The 24,036-nt window shown below is 48.4% G+C and overlaps 1 protein-coding gene across 1 annotated transcript; it reads right to left on the reverse strand.

Moving 5' to 3' along the window:
• Window positions 1-3,412: 3,412 nt before the first annotated feature.
• On the reverse strand, window positions 3,413-9,176 carry FCER1A (Fc epsilon receptor Ia). Its single transcript, XM_059146130.1, has 5 exons — window positions 8,959-9,176; window positions 8,510-8,530; window positions 7,217-7,471; window positions 5,244-5,501; window positions 3,413-3,799 (listed from the first exon to the last, which is right to left on the reverse strand). The coding sequence occupies exons 1-5, from the start codon at window positions 9,122-9,124 to the stop codon at window positions 3,615-3,617; spliced, it is 885 nt and encodes a 294-aa protein (XP_059002113.1). The 5' UTR covers window positions 9,125-9,176; the 3' UTR covers window positions 3,413-3,614.
• Between the last annotated feature and the right edge of the window lie 14,860 nt (window positions 9,177-24,036).

The following is a 24,036-nucleotide window of genomic DNA, read 5'->3' on the forward strand; positions in this document are numbered from 1 at the left end:
AGTCGAGTGGCTCTTTGGAAATTGTTCTTGCTGAAGAGCTACTTTCTCCAGAGTCACACATCTCCCCAGGGCACCCTCCCTCCAAAGACTTGCCTACCTCAGGCTGTAAAGACGGGCCCCCAGACCTCCGTCTAAGAGGATTACAAGGGGCCGTCCCAGCTCCAGGGCTCTTGTGAGGTTTTGCTGTGGCACTTCAGCTTCTCCCTCTGCGGGGCTCCACCGCCTTCCCTCTCACACAGGTGTTGGTGCTGAGGGCACTCCCTGAGAAACCTGTCACATTTCAGTTTGTTTCAGAATCTGTTTCTGAGGATCCTAATCTGCAGCGTTTTAGGATCCCTTTTCTAGAACTCCACTTGGCAAGCAGAGGACCCAGATTGTTCACCCTGATATATTCTAGGGAGGGCTGAAGACCAGTGGCTCCTATATTTTAATTTTTTAAAAAGATCATCCTATTAATTGAAGTATATTTTCTGGGGCTCAATTTAGTTAATATAGTAGTACAGTATTATCCTCTTGGAATCTGAGGGGAAAAAAATAACAGTTGGAACTTCTCTCAAAATCCACAAGAAGTCATTCCTTTATCTTCAGAGGTTTGTCTGCAAGCAATTTTCAGTTGCATTGCAGCCCTGGATTTCCATTCAGTTACCTTGCAGGGAGATGGCTGACCAGTCTTGGTGATATTTTTTAAAATTTCAAATACAGGAAAGGCTAAATGTGAGGCTATGTTATTCCAATTTTCAGGAAGGGAAAGAGTGTGGGTGCTACAAGTGATGGGCACAAGCTAACTTGATAGCGATCCTGGGCACCGTTGTAGGTAAAGGTTTGGGGTGGAAACTGGATTGCTCTGGGGGTTGATGAAGCCACCTGAGCTCGGTGAGTAACTGTCCAGAGCTGGGCAGACAACTTAAGGCAGGAAGACAGGACCACTCTGCGAGGTTATCTAGCGACCCAGGCTGGCAGGTGTCTCTGGCATTCTCAACATAAAGCTCCCATCTCTGGGGTCGGGGAGATGGTCCTGTTGTCCCACTTCCCGTTTCATGAGAAAAGAGAAAGAGCAAAGCCTTTCTCCAAACACTCAATTCCCCGACATACTGACAAGGTGGATCTTTGGTCCGACTTCAAAGCGACCAAGGGAATTTGTCATTCCCTGGCCACCAGGAGGGAGTTCACTGAGTTAATTTTCAAAAAAAATACAGTCTCTATTATTGGGAATTCACGATGATTTGCGGCAGCCATTTTGGAACAGCAGCTGTGGAAGAGAAAATTTGCCCTGTGAGCTGGACCAGACCAATGTGGTGAGAGACGGGGCAGCAGACGAGGCCCAAGAGTGACGCGGGGGTGGGTCATCTCTACTTCAATCACCGGTATGGCATACGTACTCCCTCTCTGGCATAGACAAAGTATCTTATATATATATGTATAAATGAAAACACATCTTTTTAAATGTCATATTTTAGAATGCCACAAAATTTTTAAGCCCCGATTCTGTTCTACTTTCCATATGAACAAGCAATGTATGGAAAGAAAGAAAACAGGAAGAAATGAATGGTAGGGAGAAGTCTCCCACAAGCCTGAGATTCAGATCACGGAAGAGCACGGCAAAGAGTATGTGGAGGACGAAGGGACAATTCACGCCAGAGCTTCTTGGGGATGCATTCTGAGCCTGTGAGCCTGTGTAGTCACCGCATGGAAAGTAGACTCCACCGAGGATAGGACGTCTGGGTTCAAGGAAGCTTAGAGTCTGCCTAGTCCAAAACCCTCTTTTTACAAAGAAATGGAATCTCAGACACTGGCAAGTGACTTTTTCCAGTCACACAGCTAGTTCACAGTGGCCTGAAGATCCAGGTTGGTGCCCTCTGAAGAGCCCTTGCAAGCTTGGGTGGGGAGAAAGGGGAGGTGGAGGTGAACTGTGATACTCCAGAACCTAGAAAACCCCTCAGAAGTTGTAGCTCGAGCTGATCAAGCCTGGGCTTTCTTTTTTTTTTTTTTTTCTTTCTTTTTTTAAAGATTTTATTTATTTACTTATTTGACACACAGAAAGAGAGGTCACAAGTAGGCAGAGCAGCAGGCAGAGAGAGAGAGAGTGAAGCAGGCTCCTTGCTGAGCAGAGAGCCTGATGTGGGGCTCGATCCCAGGACCCTGAGATCATGACCTGAGCTGAAGACAGAGGCTTAACCCACTGAACCACCCAGGCACCCCAAGCTTAGACTTTCTTTCCATGTTAAATACCCCTTAACCCTTCACTCTGCATCATCTGGGCTCAGATCCAACAAAGGAATAAGTCACTTGCTCTCTGGTCTGATGTGTATGATGCCGTGTTTAGGACGCTGTGAAGCATAATGTCGTTCGTGAAGGTGGCGGCAAGACCATGGTCTCGAGGTCTCATGGATCGCCTGTCTTCCCTTAAAGTCAGGGGAAGTGTCCAGAACAACACCAAGGAGCCTTCTTTGGAGACTTTTCCTGGCCTCTTGTTGCAAGAAAAATCTTTCCTCTGCCTGTGAAGTCAAGTGACATGGCTATTCATGGGAATCTGGTCATTTCTTACCGCTCTGAAATGATTGCAATGGAGGGGAGAGGGTGAGTTGGATGTTAAGGAGATACATACCAGATACCTACATTAAGAAAGGAAAAAAAAAAAAAAGCTCCAATATTTTTCTCTGCTTTGTGGTCCAAAAACACCTTTTGGAAAAAAATGGGACTTCTCAGTCTCATGGGTATTTACAAATTTCCCCCTAGATTCACTTCCTCTTTATGTTAGCAATTGTTCTAAAACATAGTGAAGCTATGGATACTCTGATATCTCGTTGGCTTGTGAACTCATGGTCAGCACTGACAATAGGTTGCCTCTCTTCCCTAACCCTTTCCCTAGGCCCCTGTCCAACTGTCTCCATGGGCATAGGTGGGGTGGGGGATGGGAGAATGAAGACTGGGTCTTTGCCTGAGATCTTTCTGTTTTCAGAGCTGAGAGTCTTGGTGATAATTATTTGCTGGGGCTTCTCCAAGATGTTTAGTTCAGTTGATATAAGAGGGTATTCAAGATACAAGTTTGGGAGATGTTGGGAGGAAAAAGAATCAAAGGGAAAATCTTAGACTGAGCCCCATCCTCAGAGTCCTAGGGATCAAGATTGCCTCAGATCTAGAAGGAGCTAGAAGCTCATGAGGGGTATGTTGAAGTGAGAGCATAAAAATGGTCAATCTCACCAGCATCTCCCCATGTCTTTGTAGTCCCAGTCTAGATGTAGAGTGGTTAAGAGAAGACATCTCTAGTCTAGAACTTCATGGTTCTTGCCTCTAGAAATAAAAAAGAAACTAGCAAGCCTCAAATACTCAGAAGCATCATGTTACCTGGTTTCATACCTTTTTATTCAGGCTGTACCTGTCTCTGACAGATGCTAATAAATGAACCTACTCATTTTTAACTTATTTAACAGACATTTATTGAGCAGTTACAATTACATGTCACTTAATCAGTTTGAGTTGGTTTAATGAAGCAGTTCTATAAAGCCTTGAGTGCAGACCATCCTGTGTGCATTGGGAGCTGTGTCTGACAATGGAGAAGCGACTGCTGATGCTGGAAAGAAGTTGTTGTTGCTAACGGTTCTTAGGCAGGGACATCATTTCTTTTCAGGATCTGGCTTTTTGTTCTTTCTGGTCCTCTGAGTCTTCAAGATCAGTGTCAGCTGCTGATGGGTCAAGATAAACAGTCCTGTGTCCACAGCAAACAGAATCACCACCAACAATGGGATCAGATATTGTAGCCAGGAGGTTTTCCTTTGGTGAACACTGTGGTCGAGGTAATCTAGATGCAACAAGAAACACAAGTCATATGAAGAACCGATGAATGAGGCCCAGGACATCATCCCCCTAAGAGAAGGACCTCGCCTGGTGCTTTGTCTTCTAGCGCCAGCATGACATGGCAACACCCACGGATTTAGGTACCTCTGTCCATGCTTCCTGGAGCCCAGGGACTCCTGAGATCTCCTTCATAGCTCCTGCCTACAGCTTTTCTAGCCAGTCTGTCTGAGGGGAAAGGTCATAGGAAAGGTGAACCCTTTATTTGGGCTCACAGTACCAGTGCCCCATATGTGTTGGGGGTGGACAGGAGAAGTGAGGGCTGGGGTGGGGGTGGCCACTGCCTCATTTCTGAATCGTTCATCATTTACCACCTGCCTGTCGGGTGAAACAAAGACACTGGACCAGAGCTTCTTCAAAATAATCCTCTCTCCTGTGGCTCTGTTATTCTGTTTGCAAGGCATTGATTTTTGTGATTATCGTAGACTGTAGAGCCCCAGAATATTATAGCCAGAACACCTCCCCCCCCCCGCCTGAGGTCACCTCGACCAACAGCTTTCAGCACAGGCTGCACATGACCATTACCTGAAAGGGCTTTTAAAAATACCAATGCCCAGTCCTCCAAACCAACTAAATTAGAATCTCAGGCGGTGAGAGGCAGACAGCAGTATTTCTAAAGGTCCCCACGGGGCATCTGGGCCAGATCCTTTACTTTGCAGATAAGGGTACCAGAAGGCCAACAACAATTAAATAGCACTTGGGTCTCAGACTAGTTAACAGAAAATTGGCATTAAAACTTCATTCTGGCTTCCAGTCTCATGCTTTTTTAGGCATTAGAATGAGCCAAATATGCCAAGCAAAAAAAAATTCTAATTTCCTCCTTGCGAGGCAGATATTCCAAAGGCTCCCTCTCTTCTCTGGAGGTAGGTAGGAGCATCTTTATCTTTGGCAGTGGAGGCAGCCCACCAGCCTGCTCTCCTCAGGAGGCTCTGCCTCCTCCTGACTCAGGCACCCAGTCTGCTGGCCGTGGGTCTCCTTCCCCAGCCCTCCTCCACCAGTGTGGCGTCTCCAAGCTCCTCACAGCCTTCCTTCCTTTAACTCAGAGACTCCCTTTCAGTTTGATAAATTAAGTGTGCGCCCCAGGAGCAGCAGAGGCTTTGAGAGCACACTAGGAATTGTGATCATTATGGTTGGGTAACGCTTAACAGGCTACATGTCCACTTCCCAATATTTGCATTTAGTCTTCATAGAAACCCCACATTATGAGCCAGTCTCACTGCTGCCAGCAAACCAATAAGGGCTCCAAGACTGGGCATGTGTCACAGCCTGGGCCGGCGGACCCGGCAAGGCGCACCCACTGTCCCCTGCTGGACACTTCAGCCGTTTCAGGCTGGGGGGGTCTCTCTCTCCCCCTTCCCCTACCATGGGTCCCCATTCCTTTACCAACTCACTCTTTTTCACAATGATGTTGATGGTGTTGGAGGTATGATTTTGCTTCTTAATCCAGCCCGTGCAGTAATAACTGCCGTTATCCTTTATTGTGGCGTTGGGGATGGACATTTCGAAGTTTTCATACCCGTACTTGAGGGCTTTGCCATTCCTGTAGTAGGTCACCTTGGTGATGTTCCAATTCTTCCAGCTGTGGCACCTGATGTGGAAGGACTCACCCTCCGTCAGCTCCTCGGGAGCGGCTTGAAGAAGCAGCCACTCTGAAGACCATTAGTGAGGTTGTGTAAGAGCAAATGGATAGATGGACACAGGGAGAGACACGAGATAAAAGTGGTCACTCACAGGGCATGTAGCAGGAACCATGGTTTATCATGAATCCATTTCTCGGCTCATAAAGTCAATAAAAAAGGAAATACAAAATAATGCTTAGAATCTGTCCTCTATACAGATCAATCCTCTCTCCTCCTGAAAAGTGAGTCTGGGGCCATCAAACCACTCTGATGTTTCTGCAGAGCCGGTCCATGGGCAGCCTCAAAGCCAGTGCTCCCTTCAGCTCCATCGGTGCCGGTTCTGGTTACTAAAAAGGTATAAAAGTCTCCTGTCCAGGGAGTCCTCCCCTAGAGGCAGGTTTGTTTTGTCCTCTTGCCTCTTGGAGGCTCCCTAGCTCTACCCCTAATCATAGCTGGCTCCAAAACTCCCCCAGAACATGACTGCCAATTTCACTGATGTGTGCCTAGTTACTCACTGATGTCCTCTTCCTCATCTGGCTCCATACTCCAGGAGGCCAGGAGTCATATCTGATCCTTGCATTATATCCCTAATGCCCAACACCGTTACCTTGGAGAGGGCAGTTACTCAGCAAATACTTGTTAACAATGATTCTGTATAATACAAGAGTCAGGTTCTCTGGCTGATGTCATTGTAGGTACTGAAACACACTCAGGGGCGCCTGGGTGGCTCAGTGGGTTAAGCCGCTGCCTTCGGCTCAAGGTCATGATCTCAGGGTCCTGGGATCGAGCCCCGCATCGGGCTCTCTGCTCAGCAGGGAACCTGCTTCTCCCTCTCCCTCTGCCTGCCTCTCTGCCTGCTTGTGCTCTCTGCCTCTCTCTGTCAAATAAATAAATAAAATCTTAAAAAAAAAATTGAAACACACTCACTGAAGGAGAATTTTGAACTAAAATCTGGCTGGGTTGTGTAGTCAGTTTATTTCAGAGCAATCCTGGAGTTTTCCAGAACCTCGTCCGAGGAAATGAGTAAGCTACTGCACGCTGCTCTACTTCGTACCTGGGATTTGCCTCCGGATGCTACCACACCTCTTTTCACTCAAAAGGAAAATACAAAGGGTGTTTATCCTTTAAAATATATTTGCATTAGAAAAAGAAAGCAAAGTATATCCATGACCTCGCCCTTTCAGTGAAATCCTTCCTTTGTCCGTCTGGCATTTTCTAACCAACCACGGAAGTCTGAGTATGTGGTGCCGGTTGTTGGCAACGGAGAAGTCACAAAGTGGAAACACACGTAGGGTTTGTTCTTCAGTAAAAGTGAAGGTCAGTAGGAATCTACACGATGTCTTTCAAAACCAAGAGTGCAACCTGATATCCAGGTTGGGGTGCGTGGAAATCGTGAACAAATTTCACAATCAGACATTTCGGTTCTATTTCAGATGTTCAGCTCTTTGCGACCTTCACACACCCAACCCGATACTGGCACGCATCGTACACACCTGCCCCAGGCAGCGGAGAGACGAGGTGGAGTAGAGGGATAATGCTGGGGGGTGGGGGACAGCGAGAGCATAGAAAGAAGCAAGGCTTGGCTGGAGTAAGTAAAGGCGGAAGAAGAGTGATGGGCAGGTCTTGAGTGAGAGACTCGAGTCCCACCCCTGTGCATAACCCTGGAATGACTTGACCTCTCCCCATCTTTGGCTGGGCCATTCCTCATATGGAGGAATCCATTTTTCCATAGTGCGGGAACTTACCTGAGAAAACTTCTAGGTACACAGGATCGCTCACGTTGGATTCTTTGTCCCGACACCTGTATTCCCCACTGTCCTGAGGGCGCGCTTTCACAATGTTGAAGCGTGAAGTTTTATTTTCCAAAAGTCTTTCGTTGTGGGTCCACATAGCAGAGATGACTTCAAGGGAGTTGTTCTCATAGCATATAAGAGTCACATTGTCATATTTCAATATTCTATTCCATGGCGGGTTCAAGGACACCATAGGTTTCGAGATATCTTGGAGGAGATCAAATTGTGGAAAGAGATGTAAGGGAGGTGGGGAGAGAAAACTGTCCAGGCTCTAGAGTACAGACATGGCAATAGTCCCTCAGTGAGTGGTCTGTCTACCCCTGAACGGCCACTAATAAGAAACTGTCCTGATTCCTAGGATCACAGGAGGAGGGAATAGTGCTGTGGCTCCAGAGAACTCCCAACCTAGGGAGAAAGATAGGACGCAAGTGTGGGGTATTGAAAAACAAACAAGCCAGTGAGGACTGCAGCCTCTGGTCAGGCAGAGGCGATGTCTGTCCTGTTCAGCCCTAGCTCAGCACAGTGGCTGGTACAAAGTACGTGTTCATTAAATATTTACTGAGTGGATGAATGCGTGAATAATGGATGAATAAATGTGTTGGACTAGATGAAACATAGTCTTTCCGAGCTCTAAATTTTTATGACTATTTAACTGTGAATGCATATGGAGTGAAAAATACATGTCAATTCTGGAAGGAAGTGAGAAGCGCCCAGAGAATCAGCCTTAATAGGTTTTCAGGAACAAAGAGATGCGGTACAGATTTAACCAAAGCCTAGGAAGTGGCAGGTGGTGAGGAGGAAGAATGCAGAAACAGAGCTAGACTTGGACCCAAAGGACTTGTGTCAGAAGCTGGCCCTTGGCTAGCTCTGAGACCTCCAGCAAGGCTCTCACTTGAGCAAAAGCCTCAACTACAAGATGGCGACCGTACTAAGATGTCGTTGTAGGGACTGACTGAGGTTGTGTGGAAGTGCCTGGGCAGCTCTCGAACGTCGAGATGTTCCACAGACATGGTTGTTGCCTGTAATGAGGTGGGTGCCCCAGGGGAATGAGGTGGTTCTTTTGAAGCCATCACACGGGGGAAAGAAAGAAGACAGGCAGCGTGGAAGTGGGGCTCGGGTTGGACAGAGAGGAGCAGATGCTTAATCACTAGAAAGCCGAGGAGACAGGGTGAAGGGGAACAGTGAGGCGGGAGCCATGCCCAGCCATGTGGGGGCTGACCGAGCAAGGGCAGGGGACTCACTTACCTGCCGACACACTGTGTGGAGCTGCAAAAGTCCAGAGAAGATAAGTTAGTGGCCAAGCACCGCCTTCTGGGACTCTAGGACAGGGGTCTGGTAACAGGGGTCAGGTCTACATCTGTGGAGTTTTAAGGGCCAAGCGTCTTCTCAGGAACCTGACCCAGAGAGAGAAGGAACTTTTCTCTTCCCTTTGTCCTCCCTCCCTTGCCCTTTGGGAGATGCCAGAGAGATGGCAAGGAGAGGTTTGGGGGATGGCTCCCCATTAAGCCTTGCTCGGCCCAATGTGCCCTGCTCTACAGCTTGTGTCCTTTACAGAATCCCCAGGAAATGCACTGTGGTTTGCATGTAACCTAGAACAAGCCACCACGAAAACTGTCCACGTTCCTACCCCAGCTGCCACCCAGATCCATCTTGGCCCCTCCAGGGTGGGGTGGTGTCCCTGAACGTCTACTTACAGAAGAGAAGCCACACCATCCACAGCAGGACAGGGCCTCCCATGGGAACCGGCATCTCCTCTGCGGCCCCCAAGTGCAAATTGGACTGGAGACTTGAAGCCTTGAAATAGACTTGAAGCCAAAAAGGAGAAGGAAATGTTTTCTGTATCATATCTGGGTAACTCATCAGCTGCGCCTCGGTTTGCCTTCTCTGGCAATAATAGTCAGAATGGTGCCAAATTGGGCAATTTCACATTCACCAGCTAGTGTTCTCCCGTGCCGGGCCAGCGAGTGCTGAAATTCGGTTGTGGTTCTCTGAAGCTGCCATCCTGCTTATTACCTAATTTCCTGCTGGCCCACCCACTCACCGATCTACATGTTTTCATCTCATTCCCTGAAGATCCATTATCGAAGCAGCCAAAATGGGGCCATTCTCAGACCCCTTCTCTTCCACCGGGTCTTGATGGAGCTCCCAACTCAGGATGACGGATGTTAGACCATAGCATATATGGATCTGGGTCTATTCTATAATTTATTTCCTTCCCCAGCTATTGCCCATTTTAACATGTCCAATCTTCTGGCATGGCCGCCCTTCCTCCTTGAAACCTACACCGGTTCGGAGCACCCCCAGGACCACTTTGACTATTCCGTGTTTTAGCTCTAGGCCGGAGCTGGTCACCTTCCCCCAGGATTCGGTATAGATGACAATGCCGGAGATGACAGCACCACAAATTCTGTAGTCATTACCACTTACGAGGCTTTTTTCACAGGTGGTATTTGTCCTGCTTGGTCCTTGCCAAAAATCTGAAGTAGACAGAGCAGGAGGAGGTCAGCAAGGCCCCATTCTGTGTCACCGTGCGTTTCCTCAGACTGCAGGAGGAAGCCCGCTGACCCGAACGTAGAGTTCTCCTGCAGAAGACCTAACCCGAGCTTCCAGCCTTGGGGGCATGAGAGAATCGGGGCTACAACGATCCATAAGTGAGAAGCTCCAGATGACTGGTTTCAGGCCCCTCAATGGCTTAGGGGCAGATCTTTAAAGGAAGCAGGAAGTTATCTTGAAAAATGCCTGTTGTTTGTATTTAAAGATCTGAATTCAAATACTCCCCATATTTATGTCATTAAGGTTGACCTGTGACATAGGGCAGTAATGGCATCGGGGTCATGGCTTTAGTAGGAGGGATAAGAAGTTAATAAACACATGAAATGCATTGCACACATCTGGTATGTAGAAGAGGCTTAATGAATATACCTTTCCCTCCTTCATTAGCAGTGTTTGTTACAGACTCTAAGGAGATAGAGGCATTTCAACTGGGTTAAGGCAGTTGGTCACCTACTTCCATGTGGTAACCAGTCGAGTCTGGTTTACGTAAGTGGTCTCACTCATCTCCGTTATCATGATGAGAAAGCGTGATAATGGAAGAATTCACATAAGAAGTTGTTCAGTGGGGTGGGGGGCAGGAGAAAGAAGCAGAGCAGATGCCATTTTGGGGGGCGCTGTTGGAAGGCCATGGTTGAACAGCAAGATCCTGGAAGAGATCTTGCCATGTAAGCGAATAGAAGCTGCACCTCACCACTTGGTTGAGACCTTGTCCAGGGTACTCAGGGGGCTTTCCTTAGGAACGTAATCCTACAACGACAGACATAAACACCTTCCTGGGACTCATGTGGTCTCTCTGAGAGCTTCCTCCTAAGACTCCACGCTGTCCAAATGCCTCCTGCTTGAACGGGAGGCAAGGTGGGGCCCACTGAGAGGTCCTGTCCCCTGGGGGGTAGAGCACAGGTGTTGGGGTGAAAGAGACCATTTTTGTTTGCTGCACAATCCCAAAGCTGTTGCTTCCGTGTCTGCCCTTGAAATGGAGGTAGTGTTTTGGCAGTCGGGAGGGCCGAGATTTCGCTGATTCAACAAAAGCAGTTCATTAAACCTCAAAAAGCACACCGAAGCCCCTTGTGCATCCACCCCTTAAGACAAAACCAAAAACGACTACAAAACCAGCAGCATCAACCTCAGGAAGAAGAAATCATCCCCACAGGACACAGCCATGGGTACCCCAAGGAATGAGTTGATACCCAGGAATCACGGGTTCATGTGCCAATGCTGTCCTACACATCCTTTATCTTGCACAGAAGACCAAGTCCTCTGAATTTTACATGCTCTCTGGGTGGAGCGCGCTGTTCGTTCCGTGTAGCCCGCCTGTCCATGTCAACAAGTGTCTCACTGAGGCCAGGAGACTGGGTCTCCTTCTCACCTCTTTCCACATGCTTTACTGTCGGGGTAATCCTAAATAGAGTGTCTCATTCCCAAATTCTGACCTTTTGTTGGGTCTTGGTAAACTTAACTTGTACTTCTCCCAGTAGCATGGAGAAAGGAGACCCAAAGGGCCCTCTATGGTCTACCCGGCCTGCAAGGTTTGGTTTGTCTGTGTAGCTGGATCCAGAGGGAAAGGCTTTGGACGGGAGCTTTCACGATTTGGGACATGCTGGCAGAGGAGGGAGGGGCCAGCCCATTGGGTCTCGGGGTATTTGTACCCTTCTCCAAAATTGAAAGCAGACAGAAGGACCACTGTATTGGCTTTTTCCTCTCCGTGTTCTCCAGCACAAGACAAGGTCCCTCTGAAACTGGATGTGAAAGACGAGAGAGCCGAGTGGCTGTCCGCTGCGGTGTGACTGCGCCTCACAAACACTGATCATGCCTGAGGACAAGGTATAGGGCTGACTGTGCAACATGACTAATATGCTTCGGTCCCACCAAATTTCTGTGGTTATAGAATGAGGAAATCAAAACACAGGGAAGTTGGGTGACTCGTCTGGGCACGCACCTGCTAAGTGGAGGAATTAAGATTTGAAACTACGTGGTTTTGCTAAACGGCCTGTGCTCACGACCACTTCTACAGAATACCCCTCCAGCCCATCTACACCGTGTGCTCACAGAGCCCCTGGATTCGGGGGCTCCACGCCAAGACCGCCTGCATTCCCAGGGATCTGTGACCCACCGGTGGGCAATCACGGGTCTAGGCTAACCTATGTGTTCTAGCTATAGTTTCTTTTCTTGGGTTCATGAGATGACATTTCAGTCCATAGCCACGCAGCGCTATTGACACAGTTTCATATCCGTTATGTGTATTTCAGAGAGAGAGAGAGAAGAGAGAGAGAGAGGTTCTTGCCTTTTAATCCAGATTCTCAAGGTCCAGGACGTTGTCAGGTCTTCCAGCCACCAGGATAGGAGTCTGTCTGCTCAGGGAGGAGTCCTCAATGGTCGGTGGCCTGATGGCGTCTCACCATAAAGGCAGTGGCTTTGCGGCTTCTTTTACTCTTGTTTTGACGTGAACAGTTGCCTACTTTGGATAGTTCTGAAAGAAATAAATGGAAACTTCCAGGGCTTCCCCAAGCAGGTACCACCGACAAGGGGATGGGACAGGGGTTATGGAAGCCACAACCCTGCGTGTGGACAGAGACGCCTCCCTGAAAAAAGGAAAAATGGGGCTTCACGGAGGAATCCTGAAGATGATCTTTTCCTTCTGTCTTTAGAGACTTACTTCTTTCTGACATGGGAGGGGCAGTCAGTGGGATTTTTCACAGAAATAATGGATTTGAATGGAGACCAGACATAACACGTATTTCTAGTATCTGATTTTAATACAATATACTATTGCTCAAATGCAAAGTTGACTGTAGTATTTGGATTTTATATAGGGATACAGCAAGAGTTACTATTTGTTTATAGGTGAGTCCTAACGGATATCCTGTTAAAGGTTGCCAGTGGCCAAAGGGTATAGGTCAGGTACAGGGTCACAAAAGTGCAGTAGACTGGGGAAAAGATTTCTTAACTAGTGTTTCAATTCTTGGGTGTCCCCTGAAACTGTAAATTGCAGAGAAAGTCCTTGAATAGGTCTCCCAACATATCTCAGGGCTGGACCACTGACTGGGCTGCCTGTCTTTGAGACACGTAACAGCCACTCACTTTCCAGATGAGAGGGGTCTTTGTGGCCTCTTGTAGTTAGGGAGCAGTCTGAGCCACGAGGTGAGCTCAAGCAAAGTGACCGGGAGCTTTGCTTATAAATGTTTTCCAGCCCGGAGACCCAGAGGACCTCAGGCTTGCCTTCCTGCCTTCCAACAGACACAGATCAGGTGATGTGAGCTGACTTTTCCTTCAGAGTGGGGAGAACAGAATTAGAAGCCTGCTAAGGAAGGTTCTCAGAGGGAATGGTGGTGTTAAAAAAAAAAAAAAATTATAAAACGTCAGACTGTTGCATTAAATTTTAAAGCCTAAAGACTAAAACCAAGTCTTTAAGTTAACTAAGTCTTTAAGTTAACTAAGTTTTTAAGACTAAAACTATTGTCCATACATACTTCACAGAGATTAAGTGTAACCCTGACTGTATGCCCTGAACAGTCTGGGGACTGTCATTCTCAGCTTAAATCACTCACGCTGTGTGGCTCCTGGTAAGTTCCTTGCTGTCTCTGTGCCTGAGCCCCATCTCAGGAAAACAGATCTGGTGACAGTGCCTGTTGGTGTATTAAATGATTGATGTAGTTAAAGGGCTAGAGAGAGGCTGGCAGATAGTAAAGCCGTAAATGTGACTCACTGTGTCGTGGTTTTGTAAGGCATTTTTGGCCTTGAGAGCACCAGGGACAGACCCTCCTGCACGTCTGTGGGAAAAAGCCGGAAACACCACTGGTGGACCGGGGAAGGCGGGGGACGGTGGGGTGGGGTGCGCAGCTGGGTCCGAGTCTGCAGCCTGCACAGTCAGGCCAGGAGGCCGGGAGAGCGGAGGGCAGCTCGCTCTCAGAACGGGCTGGGAGTCTGGGGGATGGTTCCCAGGCCTGCTGTGACACAGAGAAACCATCTTGCGGTCAGCCCTCAAGTCAAATGTAGTGCTGGCCACTTTATTCTACGTTCCGCACAGAATTACCCAGTTAAAAAATGGAAACAGCCTTCTCTGAAAGGAATCTCTTTAGGCTGTGAGCAGATAAGGACAGAGAGGTCTTAGCTCGGCCAAGGACATTTGCATTTTAATAGGTAACTTTTGAAGCCCTAATCCTTCAGGACCTGGCTAAACAGTGCTGTGAGCAGTGTGTTCCTGGGGGTGACGATGGGCAGGAGTCGGGGTTGAAAAGTGAGGACAGAGGGAATCATCTAAACCTCTTAGATCATATTCCCGGAATGTCATCGCTGCCGAAGGCCGTCAGGGAGTAGGAGAGCGAGAGAGCGAGTGTGTGTGTGTGTGTGTGTGTGTGTGTGTGCGCGCGCACGTCTCCGGCAGCGGAGTGGAGGGGTTACACGTCGCTGTTGTAGCGATGGGTGTGCGGCCTACATGTTTAGCGTCGGGCAGGCACTGAGCAGCCTGCGGACCCGGGGGCAGCCTTGCATCAGAACGAACCGTTCTGCTTCGGCACAACCTTTGAATGTCCAGCCAGATGCTCTGTCATTATTTGAGCCTTGAATCTGACTGGCTAATAAATGCAAAGAATTTTCACATGTCTTCCTAGATGCTGGGTGTTCTAGGGGGGAAATCCGCATAATGCCCGTGTGAAATTATTCTTTGCTGTTCCTGGAACAGCATCCTGGGATGGTTCACGGCTGGACCAAATCAGACCCCAGCTAGTGCGCGTGTTCTCATCTCTGCGTCAGTGTCTCGCCCTCCCCCTCGGGCTGTGCGCGCAGCCGGCACAAGCCTCCCAGAGACGTTTTCTTACCATTCAGTTATTTTGTTTTATTTTTTCTTTATCTTAACTGCATGTGTGTGGGAGAGGTGGTTGCACAACTCCCCCAGTTTAGCCCCCCTTAAGAAACTGGACAGAAAATTATGGCTGCAGTATTCGGTATTACAATGACTGTTTAGAACAAGAAATTATAAAAATTACAAAATTATAAAATTATAAAAATCCAGAAAAAAATAACGGCTAGCTGCTCGACGTCGCACCGGAGTCTCTCCCTTCAGCTCCGCATCGTTACCACGTCCTCTATGAGCCTCGTCGCCAGGCAGTGGCGCCGCACTATCATCTTTTATAGAGAAACCAGAAGTACCACTCATCCTTTCCCTGCCCCTGCTGAGCAGCACTTTTTTCTGAAACAGCCGTTTCTAGGAGATGCCCACAGTTTGCAGCGTTGTTACAGTTTGTGGCTTGCCAACATGGGAATCCTGATAAATTCTGCTTTGCTTTTATTTCCATGAACAAGAAGACAAAAGCATCACGGTGTGTTTATGATCCTGTATTTCACGTGACTGAGGATATTCCTGAAGGGAGAGAACGCCCATTTTCGTGAGACACAGCAACGAACCGAATCCTCTGCTTACAATTTTACACACATCTGGTGCTCAGGAAAGTGTCTAGACAAGATTAGCTTCTGACTCCAGATATTTCAAGCCCGGTTTTCTGTCGTTGCCCACCACCTTCCAGCGCCGAGTGCTGGAGGATACGGTCACCCTGCAGCCAGACCTCTGGTCCTCTACCTCCACCGTTGTGTCCTGAAGCCAAGGCCGTTGGCTCTTTGGTGGCATTTTCCTGGAGGCTGTTCCTACCGCAAGGGCTTGTAGCGCCTCACCGCGACTTACCCGGTCTGGAAGGAACTGCGAACTCCACGCATCTGTTACCCTAAACCAGGACTGAACACCCTCAGCCCACATCCTCCTTAGCTGGGTTCCGGAACTTTCCTGGAGCTACCCTCCTGTGCCAGGAGGAAAGGAAACCTCATCCAAATGTGGCTAAAATATCTGACTTCTGGGGGTGCCTGGGTGGCTCAGTGGGTTAAAGCCTCTGCCTTTGGCTCAGGTCATGATCCCAGGGTCCTGGGATGGAGCCCCGCATCGGGCTCCCTGCTCGGCCTGCTCTCTCCTCTCTCTCTGCCTGCCTCTCTGCCTACTTGTGATCTCTGTCTGTCAAATAAATAAGTAAAATCTTTTAAAAAAGAGTTTTATGGGGCACGGGGTGGCTCAGTGGGTTAAGCCTCTACCTTGGGCTCAGGTCATGATCTCAGGGTCCTGGGATCAAGCCCCGCATCGGGCTCTCTGCTCGGCAGAGAGATTGCTTCCTCCTCTCTCTCTGCCTGCCTCTCTGCCTGCATGTAATCTCTCTCTCTGTCAAATAAATAAATAAACAAAATCTTTAAAAATGTATCTGACTTCTGTAAATTTTACAAAAACATATGACCTCCTCCAGGACTTTGGAGGGGCCCACGCCCGTGAGGGGTCATGAGGACTAACTTCCTATAGCCCCCCAACTTCACCTTTGCTGGGTGAGTCCCTGACGTGTACATTCTGAGTCAGGAGAGCAAGGAGAGTGCTCCCAGGCACAAGGTGGGGTCTGATAGGATTGAGAAGCACTTGTCTGGCTTTTGAAGAAGAGAAGAAGACCACATGAAAGTGAGATAAGTAACTTAAAATGGGGCAGTTTCCAGAGAAATTGTCCTTTCCTTCCAAAAAGACAAAATTTTCACAGAGGTTCAAGAAAACACTGGAGGACTTTGGGTCGGACCTCCAGTGTTGGACCCAAAAGTAGAATGTGTGGTCTGAAAAGGGATAGGAACGGTGGACTGAATATTGGAAAGAGATTCGGTGTCAGAACATTCAGGATGGGGGCGCCTGGGAGACTCAGCGAAGTGTCTGCCTTCGGCTCAGGCACGATCTCAGGGTCCTGGGATCGAGCCCCACATCAGGGTCCCTGCCCGGTGGGAGTCTGCTTCTCCCTCTGCCCCTCGTTTCGCTCATGCCACTGAGCTACCCAGGTGCCCCATGAGTCTGTTTCTCTCACAGCTCATGCCGCAGTCATGTTGCAGAGAGATGCACGGAGAAAAGCCTCTCTTCCCATGACCGGTGGGGCAACAGTTAATTAGAAGGAAAATAAAATCACAAATAAATAATGTTTTATATTCTCAATTCCTAAATTACATACACCAATTTACTGTATATTTCAATAATCTCAAAATGTTCATTTTTTTAAAGTTTTATGCCGCTTTATTCCTTTTAAAAAAAATTATGTTAGTCACCATACAGTACATCATTAGGTTTTGGTGTGACTATTATTTGTGTCTTTAAAAGAAAAAGGGAACTATGTACTAGGTATAATTATCAAGGGTCAGATTTTGAACATAGATTACTGGTAGAGTTTTGGTTATCATATGCCCCAATTTCCCGGAGTGAACAATGTCTTAGAGTGTATTAATATCATTTTGCACAATATACTTTTCCAAACAAGCGATTTCTGAATCTGCATTATTGTAACCGAATACGGGAATGACGTAAAAAGAGATACAGAACTGATTCTTGGTCATTCTACCACGAAACCCTGCACACACAGAATTTTGTTTTAGTGCAAAAGCATTATCCATCATATGTATTCATTTCTTTATTTGTTCAATGAACATTTATGAGCTAAGCATCCTGTAATATGCTGGTAACATGAATGAGAACTGGAGGCACCAGATTTCTTCCCTCACGGAGTGAAAAGATAGACATTAAACAAGTAAACAAATAAAATAGGAACAGCTTATAATTAAGGCTTGTAAAAAGTAAATAACATTGCTATACAGAATCACAAGGGTAATTTCATTTAGATAGGATGGTTAAGGAAGGCCTTCAACAAAAATGACTTAGAGCACGAGATAGAAGGGACCCAGCTAAGAGCTGGGGCAAGACTATTTCAAGCAATAGGAACTTCAAAGTCCACAAAACAAGAAGGAATTTACAAAATTCCAGGAATTAAGAGAAGACAAGTAGGACGGAAGCACAGTACTGATTAAGGGGGACAGAGGCACAAAATGAGATCAGATGTGTGTTTAGTGCGAGCGGTGCGAGCCTGGTGGGACATGGGGAGAAAGGAGGGCTTTATCTGACGGTTCGTGAAAAGCCATCTATCAAACTTTGAGCAAAGGAACACACACACACACACACACACACACACTCGCACACACGCACAGAGGCATTTGCGTGTGTATTCACCTTTAAATGCTTCGATGGCTTGTCATCAAATATATGTGTGCACACGTCCCTATACACACATGTTTGCATACACACATACTACATACACTACAGCTGAGTGTGATAAAGATTTTCCAAGTGGCAATTGGGAAATGGTGAGGAGACAATAAAGCACGATGACAAACTGGCCTGGAGAGGTCGCAGAGCAGGGGAAGACAAGTCGTGGAGTTCAGGCATCTGTTGGGAGAGGTATGACCGGGACTCGCTGACAGATTGGAATGTGAGGGAAGCATAAAACAGGATTCCCAAGTTTCTGGCTTTAGTCCCTGGGTAGCTGGTGATGCCATCCTTTCCATGGTGAAGACTGTGGAAGTGCCAGATTTAGGGAGCACAGTCGAGTGTGCCAACTCGGAGCTGCTTCAGTTTGAAGGGTTTTTGTGATATCTAACGTGTTTATGCCAAACAGGCACTTATAAGGGTCAGGACACCAGAAGAAACGTCTGGACCAAAGACATAAAGTTGAAAATCACCGGCCTACGTTTAGAGCCATTGAGTGGAACAAGATGATATCAGCCAAGGAGAGAGAAAGAGAATGTCCCAGGGCAGAACCGTGAGCAATTCCGATATTTAGAGGATGGGTAGAGGGGAAGATCCAGAAAGAGACCAGAGGAAATGCCCACGACTCTCAGAGAACGTACCACTAAAGCTGAGGACAGAGAGCCCTTCTAGAGGAAATGGTTGATCGCACTGAGTTTTACGGAGGAGTGAAGATAAGAGAATAAAATTTTTCTTTGGATCTAACAAGATGGAAATTTCTGGAACCTTATCAACGACAATTTTGGGGGACTGGTAAGAGTGGAAACCAGGCTGAAGTGGTTGGAAAGGGAATAGGAAGTACAATGAGTTTTGCCGTGGGGTGATGCTGTAGGAAGATGTGGGGTCCAGACAGGGTTTGGATTTTATGGGAGGTGCCGGATCCTTTTTGCTACCTTATAGGAATATTCCAGTAAGCAGACACACAATGAGGGAAGATAGAGGCGCGTCGTGGAAAGAGTGAAGTCCTTGAATCGCAAAATGAGAGAAATGGTTTTCATTCATTGAATTCAATTAAGAGTTCTTGAACATAACACAGGTGCTTCTGCTATAACGTCATATGTGTTTATTTTTAAAAGTCCTCGCAATCTGCAAAAACACACACTAAAAATAACAAGGCTTTTGGGAAAAAACAATATTGTGGTAGATCCTGCAAAACCTATAATCAGAGCACTAACTAATATAATCATAAAAGTTTCTGCTAAATAAATGAAACGGTTAAAAAAAAAAGTGAAGCCTCTAATAAATGAGTAAAATCAACAGGAGCTTCTTCAAGGGCAAAGGAAGGTGGGTGGCAGGAGCTGGTGAGGGGAAAGTGCACAGAAGCCGGAGAAACCAGGCAGGGGACACTCTGCGGACAGGCGTGTGGTGACGCTGAGGCGAGCAGAACTCCTGCTGCTTGTGGAGGTGTTGGGGCCCACGCCGTGCTCTGCAGCGCCAGATCTGGGTGCGGGCGCCTTTCCTTGGCTGGAAACATTCGCGTGCTAGGGAAAATCTTGTGGCAACTCACTTCCACATCGTACAGATGTTATTTCTGGGTTTACCGATTGTAAGTGGAACATCGGCAGTTCAGAAACATGGGCTCCGCCGCAGAACCCGTAGGGCATTTCTCGTCCGCAGCTGCCGTGGGCCGAGCCGTGGGCTGAGCACTGTGTAGGTACAAGGATGCAAGAGAGGGGGCTTCCCCTCACCATGTTTGACTTTGTCGAAAGTCTTGATTTCCACAGTGAGAAGGAAAGAAGGGGAGACCGGAATGTGTTCCAGCTAAGCATAATAAACACGGAATCGCAACGGTGCTCCACTTTTGTCCGACACGTACTCTGTCGGATTGCTTTATCCTGTGGAACCCTCGCAGGAACCCTGTGGAGCGGTCCCTGTCGCATCCTTGCTCTTCGCGACGTGGGGAGGTCGCTCACTCGGCGAACGGCAGAGCCGGGATTAGATACTCGGAGGTCTGAATAGCTACCTTCTTAAATACGGGCGAGAAGGCGTTGGGCGCGGTGTCCCTGTAGTTTTCCCACAACCTTTGGGACTCTCGAGTGTTTCCTTCCGTCCAATAAGCTGAAAACACACGGCCGTCTTTTGCCTCACAGTCTGTGAAACACAATTCTGGGCGAGCACCTGTCGCTAGCCGGCCCTGCAGGAAAAGTCTGGAAAGAAGTGACTGGCTCTGACATGGGGGGTGCAGGGAGTCAGCCGGCACTGTCACCATTTCATGCTGCCAGGCCAAGGCCAAGCCCCTCTCCCACGGGTTCGACAGGTAAAGCGGAGGGGAATGGGGGCTCCCACTGTCTTGCCTGCTCCCCCACAGGGCCACTCCGCAGCTGCGAGGGCCCCGGTCACATCAGGCCGTGGAGGCGGCTGCTCGCAATGGCAGCCAAGGGAGAGGAAGCCTCGGGGGCGTGGTCCGGAGAGGCAGATGGCGGGACCCACATTGCCCTGAAAAGAGCACCAAGGCCCCCCTCTGACAGCACCTACATCTGGACACCTGACCGAGGACAAAAGAACAGTCAATACTGTTGAAGAGATGAGGACAATGAACAAAAAGAGGCCCTCACTCAACGGAGTGTCTTCTAACGAGGTGACGGCCACGGGCCGGCCCAGAGGCTACGACCCAGACGGGAGCGGCCGCGCCGGCACTGTGGGTGACTCTGTCTCGTCTGTGCCTCTCTCCTCTCCCCACAGCGTGCGGGGCTGATGCCGGGACAAGGAAGGGGCGCCGGGGCGTGGTCACCACCCCTCACCCTCCGGCACCGACGGAGCCACTTGCAGCCGCAAACCCTGCTCTGTGCTCGAGGGGAGGTGGAGCGGCGGGGGGTGACGGACGCCGGAGAGCCTCTCACATCAATGATGAAATTAAAATGTGTAAAACAGGATTGTGTTTAATAAGCCAGCGAGACGGTTTTAGTAACACAAAGTAATGGAAAGGTCACGGAGTCGGTCTGAGATGTCGTTCAGGGAGCGCGCTGCCCAGCAGGGACGGAGCCACCGTAAGAGTCATTGAAAAAGTACGCCAGTGTCCTGTACACACCTCACAGGCGGCGACTCCTTCCGACACAGCTGTGTCTGTGAAATGGAAAGGTTGGGCCACGTCGGGTCCTGCGCGGGGCTAGCATCCAAGCGTTTGCGGGCGATCGGGATTGGAGGAGTTCGGGCAGCTCAGTTCGGTGGACCGTGTGGCCCTGTGGTTCCCAAAGGGCAGCGGCTTCCGCTGCCCGGCTGACGAGTCGCTGGCTCTCCTCTCCCGTGTGCCAGGGGACGGTTCAGGAGCTGCCGTGCCCTTGCCGTCCGTGGTCCTCTCTCACACAGGTGGAAGTGAAAAGAAGAAGCGGGAGGTGGCGACAGATTGGAAGGTGGAAGTCAATGGAAGAAGGGAGTTGGAAGCAGAAGAGGGGACGGATGCAAGGACTGATGGAAACACGGGCCCTGTTAGAAGTGACTTGGGGGGCCGGTGGGATCTTCAGGTTTCTCGTCTGTTTTTACCCTCAGTCCTAAAGTCGGGAAGAACATTGTAAAACTTTAAAATAGGAAAAGACCTTAGAGAGGATCGATTTAAACTCCTTGTGCTAGAGAGTGCGAAGCCCGAGCCCCGGAGCCTGCTCTGTGCGGGTTTGCTAAGCCGTTCTTCGGTGGCCGACACGGAACTGAATTAGGAGTTCCGTTTGCTTGTTAGTTTGTTGGGCCTGAAGATTCAGGCTAAGCAAAGGCTGAAAGAACCGGTGCTCCTGAGAGGAACCATTCTAGTCCAGCGTGGGAAGAAAGATGCTGAAGAAATGAGAGAGGAAAGGAGCTGAGACTTAGCGTCGGTAAGAGCAAGAGGGGGAGTCGGTCAGAGTGACGTGCCCACGCGCGAGTGGGTGTCCCTCGAGTCCTCGGGTCCATCACATACTGAAACCGTAACAGGGCTGTTGACTAGCTCAGTCTCGCGTTCAGGGAGTCACCACATTCAGCGACGCTCGACGTCCGGTCTGCAGCACAGACGGGCAGGTGCGCACCGTTGGCTCGGCGGCCGGCAAGCTTCTGTTTGGGAGAAACACCACAATCAAAGTGTCACAAAATCCAGGCTGAAGAACGTTTCAAGGCGGAGAGCAGTTCGCAGCGCTGAGCGCACCTGAATTTTCAGGCCGGGGAACCGAGACCAGCCAGGGAACTTGCTCATTTAGAAATCTTGGCGTAGCCCCGTTGTCCAGGCTTCGCGTCTTCGCCATGCAAGCCCCACAGCTCAACGGCAAACTCACGGGAGCTGACCAGTCTCTGAGACAACACGCAACTCACTAGCTAACTCCAAAGGCTAATTCATCCATGTTTCATGGTAAATAGACAACACCAGGCGTACCTTCGTGGCTTTTGCTTCCTGGTGGATATAAGCAATTTAGTATATTAAAATGCATGTCGGAAGATTACTTACCAATACCCTGTTACTCTGTTCTTACCCCATCAAAGAAAGCATCACGATCTATGAAAGTCACATCTTTCTGTCTGGTTCCTCGTCACATATAGTATGTGTGTGATTCGTTGTTTCTCCCGGCACTCAGCACAGTGCAGGGCGCATGCAGCCCTTCCATACATGTTTATTAGAGGATCGATTAACTCGTGGGTTATTTCTATGATGATGTTGCAACCTAATAAACCATCCTTCTCTTCCTCAGAGGCAATTTTCTAACACGAGAAAGAAATCTCTTGAAGAGCATTTGGAGCACGCTAGACAACCCGGCCACCCGCTGTCAGTCTTTCGTGAGAACCAAAAATCTCGTTTCTGCATCCATCCGACGGAAAACCGGCACCGAAGACCACACTCTTCAGTTCGTTCCTATGGTAATATCATCGAGTGTTTGCTTTTATGCCAGCCCTACTGAGCTATACAGAATGTGGGCAAGATACCAGGCTCTAATCCTCTTTCTACTACTGTAACCCTGGGGTATTTAATTATACATTTAATTTACTGGAAATTCAGTATAATGAAGTCAACAAACGCAAGGGAAGATGAAGTCCCTTGTGCCGCCTGGCTCCGGTGTGTAGATGTCCTTCACCCCGGGCACACGTCACCTTGCCACGGAAGAGAGAGTCTCCTCTGCCCTGCCTTTCATAGTGTCTTTGTGGCAGCAACTCCAGTTCTTTCAGAAACCACAAGCAATGTGATTTTCTAGGGCACATTGCTGGCCGCATACTGGCTGCATGGATTATTCTGAAGTGTGTCAGTCAGACTTCGTGGCCAGAATGAGAGGAAACGGAGAAACACTGCATGCCCTTCAGATGTGCCTCACCCTCTTCTTCTCCGGATGCCATCACTGGCCCCTTGTTTCTAGAGCTTTTGCTTCTTCTAATTACAAGATCGCTTGTGGGTTTGCTAACATTGGCAGATCCCACTCCTCTGTCCCCGTGCTAGCCTCCTGCCACCTCACGTCTCTGCTGATTGTGAGACACAGGCTTGCTGGAGTATGATGGCGTGTGGTCCCACATCATCAGCACGGGGAGAGTGAATGTCCCCCACCGGGTAGACGGGACTACGCGCTCGACCCAGATCAGACAGACCAAGTTTGGATTCCAACTCTACTCAGTCCTACCTCACTCTCCTGCCCCGAGGGATGAAAAGAAACTTCTGCACACAAACTGTTTCACAGAATAAATGTAAGAGAAAGGACATGATTAGGAAAGCATTCTTTGCAACTTCTAATAAAAAATTGATTTAGACAAAAGTCATCAAAAGATGAAATGATAAAATATTGATGGGATCAATTTGAATAGAGCACCAGGCTGTTGCTACCTGGAACGCTGATCAATTTTGCATTGCTTAGGGTGGGAAAACCAAACAGTGTGCACCTCCTGATTGGGATTCCAGATAAGAGAGAAAATGCCTCGCTAAACTTGAATTTCAGATAAATAATGAATAACTTTTAGTATGTATGTTTCATGTAATATTGGGGACATACTTACCCTAGAAAATTATTTATTGTTCTTTTAAAATTCAAATTTAGCAAGGTATCCTATATTTTTATGTTAAATCTGACAACTCTACTGATGCCATGCAAAGTTGTGTGTGTGTGTGTGTATGCATGTATATAGTTTAGCACAGTTATATATATAATTTATA

The sequence above is a fragment of the Mustela lutreola genome, chromosome 14, assembly GCF_030435805.1.
Source record: "Mustela lutreola isolate mMusLut2 chromosome 14, mMusLut2.pri, whole genome shotgun sequence".
In the NCBI taxonomy this organism is placed as follows: Eukaryota; Metazoa; Chordata; class Mammalia; order Carnivora; family Mustelidae; genus Mustela; species Mustela lutreola.